This window comes from Abramis brama (assembly GCF_963993115.1).
Source record: "Abramis brama genome assembly, chromosome: 8".
In the NCBI taxonomy this organism is placed as follows: Eukaryota; Metazoa; Chordata; class Actinopteri; order Cypriniformes; family Leuciscidae; genus Abramis; species Abramis brama.
In genome coordinates, this window is record NC_139970.1 from 21,856,365 (window position 1) to 21,867,452 (window position 11,088).

Genomic DNA, 11,088 nt, shown 5'->3' on the forward strand with positions numbered 1-11,088 from the left:
GGCTCGACACAACATGAAACTTTGCTTGAAGTATCACCTGGGGCTCTACACATGAACTCGAGCATTGAGAACATTGTTTGTGTACACAGAGTTTACTAAAAAAAAAGATTTTGAACAACTCACTGCGTCCGCCGGCATTTTGACAGTCAAAAATAGTCGATCTCCGAATGTGAATGAACTGACTCTGAATTTTAGTATTGCTTCTTATATGAGCATCTTTTTTCAAATACAAGGTCAATTTTGATTTTCACTAACGACAAAACAACAAATTATCCGTGAATTTATATGGAACTAAGCTTTAGGAGCTTTCCATCTTTACTCTCCTCCCTGTTACGTTGCATTCGGAGGTCGACTATTTTTGACTGTCAAAATGCCGGCGGACACAGCTACAGTGAGTTGTTCAGAATCTTTATTTTTAGTAAACTCTGTGTACACAATGTTCTCAGTGCTCAAGTTCATGTGTAGAGCCCCGATGATACTTCAAGCAAAGTTTCATGTTGTGTCGAGCCTTCTTAGTGTTTTAAAAATAGCGATCATAGTCGTGCTCTCCCATTCAAAAGGCAATCTGACCGAAAACGAACTTAAAAGTGGCGTTTCCATTCTAATTATGTTTTTAAACTAAAGTTTGCCTCGGGTAGATTAACAAAAAGACCCTAGGTTGCTTTTTGGCGACAGTTATCCTTTACTGACAGAATTTTCATTTTTGGGTGAACTAGGCTAATCTTCGTCCAACATGGATGTATTTACACATTAAAGTCACCATGAAATAAAAATTGACAATTCTTGTTTTTTCATGCAATATTGCAGTATTTATTATAAACAATTTATAATAATATTGTTTTGAGCCCTTGTAATCTTTAATAAAAATAACTTCACCTCCCTCTTGCAGTGACATCTTTTCTCTTCTCTTCTCTTCTCTTTCTCTTCTCTTCTCTTCCTTTACTGGCACGAGGGCGGGACAACCTGTCACTCAGATGACATCACAATGATCTGACGATCCAATCAATTCCTGATTGTCAAAATCAAGTCCTGCCCTATATGTCTTGTATTCACTCGGAAATACAGTAGATCACAATAAGGAAGAAAAGACTATCGAAACTTTCATGTCGACTTCAACTTTACCACAAGATCTGGAGAGGAATTGTGAAAAATATTTAACCAAAAGGAGAAATAAGCAAGATTTTTTTTTAGCCTCTGCTGCTTGATTTGAGCAAAACAAATAAACAAAGTCTCACATACTAAAAGCAGTTACTTAGAAACATTATGCCATTTTGTACAACCCAGACCATTTTAATGCAATTTTGTGCAGGTCGCAGATCATTCTTCGACGTAACAAATCAATTTATCAAAGCTGCATCTGTTATTTCATGACAGCGTAAACTGCTGCGTGTTTCTGAAAGCAGGCTCAACAGTGCTCATAGACAGCTGGGGTAAAGAGGAACAGAGCGATGGACTGAATGTGGCAGATAGCCAGAGGAGAGCCACTGCATTTTAATGTGAGCTAGACTGAGGGTGGGTGTGTGTGTGTTGGTGCTCAAAGTGGGAAAAAAATAGGTGCTGGTACTTCCTTTGATATTAGCACTGCCAAATTTAACTCATTAGATTGGCTAAATGTTTACTAGAGGTACATTTAATCAAAATAGTTTTACTCTATCTGTGTCATTTTTTAAAGGCAATTAGAAGAGCAGAAGCACAGTGAACATCAGTGTTTAAAATCATAAGTACTAATAATCTTAATTTATATATGATTTATATTTATCATAAATTAAATTCGGATCAAATGTAATCTTTTGCTTGTCTGGTGAAATTTAAGTTCAGTAATATCACCTACTGTATAATATGGGAAACTTGCACTAATGTTACTGGCACCCGAAAACCTTTTCCATCCATCCTCCAAACCGCTTATACAGTAAAACAGTGATAATGTGAAATTGTATTCATTTAAAATAACAGTTTTCTATTTAATATATTTTTAAAATGTAATTTATTCCTGTGGCGGCAAGCTGAAAGTTCAGCAGCCGTAATATATTTGCTAGGGAGAGCGACAACATTTCATGGTGAGGTCAATGTCAGCACGATATGGGCTTGAGGTTTGGGATTATATATGAGATTCATTTGAACCTCATGGAAAAACTATTTAGTGTCCAAAATGCCTACGTTGGCCCTACCATGAAATGATGGATGGGAGATAATGGGCTGCTACAATGAGTGATTATGAGGACTAGTTGCTGTATTTGCTGAATCGTTTCATGGAATCTTTTAATTAAAAAAATAGTTGCGGCTGTTAGCTGCAAAGGAGATATCTCTGCTGATTCATTCGCCCCATATTAAATCATTTACCCTGACTATATGGTCTATCTACAACATGTACCAGAATAACAACAGTCAACACATTGCAAGACTAAACAGTCTTTGTGTAGTGAGAGCAACAGGGCAGACTATCTTGTTGAGCATGGATAGTTGCAAAAACAATTACGGTTACTGTGAAAAGCATGGTGCAGAATTGCCAGAACCATATACAGATGAGCACTGGCTCACAAACCTGATGTATCATATTTGATAATCATGTTAACATGTTTTTTTATAAATAAATGAATGGGCGGGAGGGGGGATGGGGGTAATCAAGTAAACCTTCAGTTGCTTCAGTCCAGTAAGTGTTCATCTTGAAATGTTAATGACAATATAAATGTTATTCTTACATTTGATTTACTGTAAAAATCAGTGATGATTACACTGCAAAAAGGCATGTATACCACAACCTGAAAGAGGAAGTTTTTAGAATGATACTAAAAGGCCTTTTCCTTGCTAAAACAAGTATAAACAACAGTATGTCCAAATTCACAGAGCTCATAAAAGAGTAGGCAACAAGTACCTATATGACCTACTACTTCCGGTGGGATTCTGAAGTGTGCATACGATGGACACTTTACTATCCCATGAGGCCACGGGAGAGGATTTGTGAATCGCAGTGAAGCGACACAACTGACGCTGGTAGGTCACATGATAATGACAACATGGCAGATGTAGTATGTCATCCAGATTATATTCATACTACACACATTCATAACTATATAGAATGCACTTTTTTAGTGGGCATGAAGTAATTACTTATTGAAAATAAGTACTCATACGAAAATAAGTACTCAAGAGAGTATGCGATTTTGGACGCAGACTGTATTTTTCAAACAATTAAACACATTTGGTCAAAATCTCATCATGTTATAAAAGATGAAGTGCTTCACACAGGCTATTTAAGACAGTATTAGCTATGACTTGACAACAAATGGTAGACTAAGACACTCTTCTCCGCTCCTCCAATACATAAAACATTAGCCTTATACAGTATGTATAAGCAGCAGAGACGGTCCAAAAAGTCTGCAGCACTTCATTCACGACATGGCAGGGGTGGAGTTATGCTGACAGTTTGAGGAGCCAATGGAGTTACGAGGTTTAATCACAAGCTCTTTTAATACTTTTCATTGGTTAAATATTTGCAAAGCCCACCGACAGAGAGACGTAAAGGGTGACAAATAGTAATGATTTATGAAATATGCAGATATGAGGTTTCTGCCCAACAGTGATATTTTAATTTGCATTAATTTATAAAGTAATTGTCTTACAGAGTTTCAGCAAAAGAGTCAAATAATAACAATAATTTTAAAAATATATAATTTCTCCTCATAGTAACTGGGCCCCCCTGGACCTGTGAGCATAGGCACGAGCCTAGAATGCCTATGCATAAATCCGACCCCGTGTAGGCTACAACAGATTTTACACCACCGTTTTGATGATGTTGATAATTCAAATGCCTTCGAAATTTGCGCATCAAATACAATACAGTAAGAATTATAGTGTTAATCCACAACAGTGTGCACAGTCCACCTCAGAAGGACGGTAAACGACACAACGAACCCATAAACCGGAGTCGTAATTCTACGAAGGGAGTAAGCAAGGAAAATAATGACAACAAATTAAGCGGCTCTCAGAAACCCGAGGGACCTGAGCGATTAGAGATGCATAAAAAGAACAAGATCGAAACGAGATCTAGAAATTGGTGTTTTGCCCCCCGAAGCAACGTGGAGAACTGCAAAGGGGCCACATTACATTCCTCAAGTGAAATGATTTTTCAATTAGTGTGTGAACTGCGTTTGGAACTTGGAAGGGGGGAGAGTCTATCAGAGGAGGGGGCTCAGATTCAATCAGTTAGGCTGCAGACGGAGGGCACTATGTGAATGTGTTGGGGGGGGGTTGGCGTCACCGCAAGGGAATGTCTCTCTCTCTCTCTCTCTCTTTCCTCCCCAGCCGCCTGCCCCTGGAGCCAACGAGAGAAACATTGTTTAGTCTAAATCCTGCTAGTGCAGGGCTACACACTCCAGACCCCCAACCACACACACGGCAAAACACACAAACAAGAGGAAATGCGCACCGAAAAACAACAGTGAACTTCAAGAACAGAAAATCTGCGCATTTGCTGCTTTATTTTGAAGTGTCTTGCTACAGACAGCTGCATACGTGATACACGCAGCAAAAAACGCAGACATGACATGCAATACCATATACCGCGCTGAGCAGTGACACACAACCAATGCACACATGCGTTTGGTACACCCATCCTGAACTGCTATCAGAGTACAAATCAAAAACGTGGAAATGCTTGACAGAGTGAGACAGCCAACTCCTACTTCCCGCCCTCCCCCACAGACAGACGGGCAAATTCCTTAAAGGCCGACAGCTCAGAGACGCAGACGCTAATACATAACACACAGGACAACAAACACACCGCTGCGGCGGGACTAAGGTGTGCCTCAAAGAAAAACATCAGGAAATATCACAGAGCGTCACATCCGTGCTAATTTGCACTCGTTTTAAGTTCCGCAGAGATAATCATCTTTGCTCATAAAACGCTCAAATTAGAGCGATGGAAAACCTCAAAGGAAATTATATTAAGACCAGACGTTTGAAATCATATATTTGGGTAATTACAGAATGGGATCCAACGTAACACTTCCCTGTGTGTAATTTTAAGTTAACCCCTTTGGCGTGATGAAAAGGAATGTGAAAACCAGAGTAAGAACCACCTTTTAAGTAAGAAGAACAGCAGCACATACTCTGGTAAAGTGGTATTAGATGGTATACTACGGTAAAACTATCAAAATAGAGATGGAGCAGGGAACTCCTGTTATATTTTGTAGAAAATTAAGTGTTGCACTTTAAGCCTGGCCTATAATAATATGTACGTATAGTATTGCATGGAGGAAAATACTAATATTTTTATTTTACTTAATTTATTTGAATGTACTGTAGGATAGAAAATGAAAAGTTTAGTTAAAGCTTTTAAACTGTAGTATGTTAAAAGCTAACTTATAATATTACTTTTTTTAAACAAATATTTCCATTTTTCACAACAGTTGGTTTAAGGACAAACAGTAATTAGCAGGCTTTTAAAAGTTTGGGGTTAGTAATAATTAAGGATGCATTAAATTGACTATGAAGTGAGTGACTGTAAAGCCATTTTATGCAACAAAAGCTGTCAATTTCAAATAAATGTTTTTTGGATATAATAAACATTTCTTGAGCAGCAAATCAGCATATCAGAATGATTTCTGAAGCATCATGTGACACTCCTGGAGTAATGATGCTGAAAATTCAGCTTTTCCATCACAGGAATAAATTAGATTTTAAAAAAACATTCAAATAGAAAACAATTTATTTCATATTACTGTTTTTACCGTATTTTTGATCTAATAAATGGAGCCTTTGTGTGACCATAGACTTTGTTTTAAAACACATTAAACAGTATTGTATATAAAAAATGGTACTGGCACCAACTATCATAAACATAGTATCATGATTGCAAACATTGTTTGCTCCTGTATTATAAGTTATTGTGTTCAAAGTCACATTGGATAAAAGCATGTAATGTAAAAATGTACATTAAAAAAAAAAGTAATGTAAATGGTACAGTGTCCAAAAAAAAACATAATATTTTTATACGTAATATAATTTCTTTTTATACATAAAAAAAGTAATTTGGCAAAGCCTGAGAAATTCTGCCACTGTGTGTGAAATAAGCTGCTAGTTTGTCAGCAAGTTCAGATACTGTGTCCAAGATAAGACATGGGTCAAGACACAGGCTTAATTGTGTTTCTAACATGGTGCACAGTCCATTATCCAGAAATTGATGCACAGTCTCCACAGAACGCCCTTGATCAAGAACACAATGTCTCTCTTCATGGCCCAGCTAGAATCTCATACCATGGCCTGTCGTCTCTGAAAAGCGCCAATACCGTGTATGAACTATCGCCAGAGCCTTAATGGTCATGTTACACGTGTGTGTGTATGTGAGTAATGAGTGCTGATGGGCTTAGCAGAGTGGCAAAAGATCCATAGCTTCATGCTCTCACAGCGGTCACAGACGGGGTAATGACTCTCACGCACCGTACAGCCTCTCCTTCATCTTAATCTTTTTCATGCTCGACAAACCGTCCTGTCGCTGGTTCCTGAAAGGCCCAACCCCAACTGCGGCACATTGCAGTACTAAACTCCCTCAAGTGAAACTAACTACCCATCCAGATCTAAATCACAATGGCAGCTCCTAACGGCTTTAAAATGAGCTTATGACGAGTCCACGGACCGGTTTACCAGCATGGTTGGACAAGACCACACTTTTAATTACCATGTCGTCTCCATTGTGTGGCCTTACCTCTGTAGTCACAACCGCAAAGCTGAAATCACATTCCTCGCGGGACCTGTGGGTTTGAAGGACAGATGATGGTGGAATATTATGTGACCTAGTACGATCACTTTAACTAAGGAGAATTAGTATGGCGATAACACTCAGCTGAAAGGAATCTGACAAGAAGCTTTTGTTGGAGATTGACTATATTTGAAATGTGAATGAGCCATTTCTATTGGTGTGTCCTGAGGGTTCAACCATAGATGAAATTTAAAATCATAGCTTAAGTTATGACTCATAATAACTGTAAAAGCAGTCTCTTTAGCTCTTTCATTTCTCAAAATCAATACTGGGTTATTTTCATGACCGGAAATTATGTGGATTAATATAATAGGAGATATTTTAGTGGATGCGCTTGCTGCATTCACAGACAAAAACAAACAGAGCATTAACAACAAAGTACTATGATAATACCAACATATTGGACATGTTCCACCACGATAGGACCAATTATTCTTTAAAGTACCATGTACAAACCATATTTGAATATGGTAAACATACAATAATGTGGGTCATGGTATTACCATGTGACACATCAATGTACCACGGTATCATTACAGAACTGTCAGGTAAAAGTGACACAATCAAATAAAAAGTGTGGTGATTTGTAATTGATTTTTGTTGTTGATGCATATGCTTGCTGTATACAAATCCTGCATATTCCCAATGTGAATATTAGAGAATCTAAGGATCTTACTTTCCATTCGACTTTAAGCTGCACTCATTAATGTTTGGGATATATTTTGCTGGCTCTTATTCATCCTAGTGGTCTTGGACTTCATACTGACAAATCAACACTGACAAGCTTTTCTGTTTCTTTTCAGAAAAGAAAACAACTTTTGTTGTATTACTTTCCATTCTACAGTTCAAAAGTTTGGGTTCAGAAAGACTTCTGTGCTTTTGAAAGAATTCGCTTCTGCTCACCAAGGCTGCATTCATCTGATCAAAAATACAGTAAAAACATTAATATTGTTGTGAAATATTATTACAAATTAAAATAACTTAAATAAAAGTAATTTATTCATGTGATGGCAAAGCTGAATTTTCAGCATCATTACTCCAGTTTTCAGTGTCACATGATCCTTCAGAAAACATTCTGATATGCTGGTTTGCTGCTCAAGAAATATTTATTATTATTATTAATGTTGAAAACAGTTGTGCTGCTTAACATTTTTGTGGAAACCATAATACATATTTTTCAGGAATATCTGATAAACAACAATAATTTATTTCAAATATAAATGAAAAGGTAAAACAATTTACAAATTGGTATTTTTATTTTTCACAGAACTCTTTAAATTGCATGACACTGTAGGTCATGTGATCTCAACATGGCAGCCTCCATGAGTGTAAGACATTTTACACATATTTGTCAAAAGTTCCAATTTCTTTAGGAGTAAATGACTGGGTGCACCTTTAATAGAGCACAACTGACACTTTCATAATCCCCTTCTCCTTCCATCCTCTCCATAATCTACTGTACAAGTGGAGACAGAGACCGTTATCTCACCAAGGTCAAGGCTGAACCCAAAATACATTTCCAACTAGCATGCAGTTAGCTCACATAAACAATAACTACCCTACAAAACTCTATAAGTGATGCTTAATTAGGGAACAGACTTGAATGAATTATTGCGTACAGCATAGGGAAATATATCCGTTCATCACATTCCTGTAATGTTCTAGGGACTTTTCAAGGGTCTCAAAACAATCAATGGTACAATAATCACATGCTTCTGATCTGATGACCAACCGCACATAACATCAGGGTAAACAGGCTCAAATGGCCGACACACAGCATGGTCGATCTGATCCGTATGAAAGCAAGAATCAAAACACACTCTCTGATAATGATCCCCAGTCTGTGTGATTTATACACACACACAGCCTTATTTTAACTTGATCCTGCACTACACTATTGCCAACATTTTCACACACAAAAAACTGCAAGAGTTTAGTTTTTGTAATTCTGTATTTCAAGTCCTAAAACAGACATATAGCCTATGAGCAAGCCATCAGCCTAAAAAACAACATTTGATTATGAAACCAACAATCCAGGCAGAAACGTTTCTAATTTCTCTCCAAACATCCCCAAAAGCGTCTGCCTGTGTAACTGACCAATGCAGAGTCAAAACACTTCAGTTTAAACAGACTAAAACATTATTAAAAGTTCATTATACTGACATCAAACTACCAAAAACAGGATTCACCATAATATGTGACCACTGACTAATGACTGAAAACTTGAGTCTTGATTCATATACCAGGAAACACCGTCAAAACATTTGCTGCATTCAAAAGGCAAAAACATTCAAAATACAGACAAAACAAGAGCACTAAAAAAGTACCATGGCAATACCAAGATTTTAGGACATGCCCCATAATAATTTTTTTTTTTAAATACCATACACTGTAAAAAGAATTATATGATCAATAAGTTATGACAACTTACATATTACTTATTTGCAACTCATTAAAATAAGTTAATAACTGAACTGAATACATTTTTTACTCAGTTTAATGTAATTTAAGATGAAATGACTTAAACATTCAAGTTGATAGTACTTAGAATTTATAATTCAGAAACATGGACCATAATATTACCATCTGACACCATCACTGTGCTATTGTACTAACAGGCTTCCAATGTTTTCAGGAAATGCATCAATGCACAAACTAATTCATCACAAATCCATCAAAACAATTTAAGTTACAACTAATATGCAAATCCAATACTAGGCTATATAACCAATTAACTTCTGCATATTCCCAATATTCAGGAATATTCTCTCTAGGTCTAATTTTTCTAAGTAGCACTAAAATCACCTGCTTGTGTAACTGTCAAAGTAAATCCACTTTAGTTTAACTAGACTAACACAGAAGACGCCCTTCAAGTTCAAGCTGTTGACAATGATATTGAAACAAGATGCACCTCAACACATCACTGAACCGGCAAAGCAATATGAAGCACTACAGTCCAGACAGTTCACATTTGTACAGTAAACCGATTCAGTTCACTTCACATTACAGTGTCCATGCTGCTAATGAACAACATAACGTGACATGGATACACATAATATCAGTAAAATAGTAGAAATGTAGATCTGAAGCATATTTACCAGCCACAGCACCGAGCAGAAGCATTGAGCACAGCCCCAGTGACAGTACTGATGTTCGGTTTAGGATCCGCACTCTCATCCTGATGATAGTCCTGGTGCTTCTGGATGGGTTCAGCTCCAAAAAAAAAAAAAAAAAGTTCCAGTAGATTTCCTTTTTTCCCCCTCTTCTCTATCGAACGAAGTTCAAGCTCATGTGCTCGGAGGGAATAGTCCGAAATGAGACGTGCAGATATAGGTTTGGAGGCAACGCATGATTTTAGATGCCTTTGGGTTTCTGTGTGCTTTGATAAATAGATTATAAACACATTTTCTCCATGCTGGTTCGGAGTTTGAGCGATTACACTTCATGCAATCCTCGCATGTCTTCAGCCTTTTTAAGAGAGGGCTTAAAATCGCTGTGATCACGTCTCGGTTGTTATCAGCGTTTATAAACAAGATTTAGTTTCGATCTATTTGGTTCTGGTCCAGACGCTCGAGCAGTATCTCAATATGGGTCAGGTTTCTTCGTGTCAGCCCGCTTTCAGTCGATGTTTAGCTTCACGAGCTGGCGACATGCCCGACATTTCCCGGCTTTATCCTATTTTATTCCTGCATAATGTTTCTGAAATGAAGGAAATCTAGGGCAGAACGCGTCAAACCCATCGGTTGGTTCAAGCGGCTGAACAGGAGCGACATTGAGTCCGATCCAAAGCGACAGAGGCCTTTGATAAACAGCGCAGTGACTCTCAGTCGATGATGGTCGGTAAACTGATCGCGGGTCAGGGTCTGCTCGGGTAAATTAACGCATTTCTCCCGGTGTGGATGATTATCGCCTCGCGGATCGTGTTGAGCTCCCGCGGCCGCTCTCGGTAACTTCAGCTCCGCCTAGAGCAGACAGATGAAGGGTAGCCAAGTCCTACTCCTCCACCCCCACCCCCACCCCCACCCCCACCTCTCCCTCTCTCTCTCTCTCTCTCTCTCTCTCTCCAATCCAATTCAAAATTGTCTCGCTCTCTTTCTCTCCTTTCACCCTTACAAATTTACCATGGTTAGTTTCCGCCAAACCACCACGCTTAATACTGCATTTTATAAGCAAAGGTTACTTGTAATTATTTTGAAGTTGGAGGGAGGACTGCTTGTATTTTGATTGCGCCTTTCGGTTGATACTATCGAAGTTGAGCAAGGTTAGACTACGACAAACAGTGATGTACATGTGGGTGACTTGAGGCCAGACGATCTTTCCATACAAACAGC

The 11,088-nt window shown here is 38.1% G+C and overlaps 1 protein-coding gene across 1 annotated transcript in view; it reads right to left on the bottom strand.

The window, feature by feature from the left end:
* bmpr2b (bone morphogenetic protein receptor, type II b (serine/threonine kinase)) overlaps positions 1-10,993 on the bottom strand; it is a 77,828-nt gene extending 66,835 nt beyond the window's left edge. Inside the window, exon 1 of the mRNA XM_084122468.1 lies at positions 9,856-10,993. Within this exon, the coding sequence (XP_083978594.1) occupies positions 9,856-9,934 (79 nt within the window). The 5' untranslated portion in view covers positions 9,935-10,993. The remainder of the gene's footprint in view (positions 1-9,855) is intronic.
* Positions 10,994-11,088: the final 95 nt, after the last annotated feature.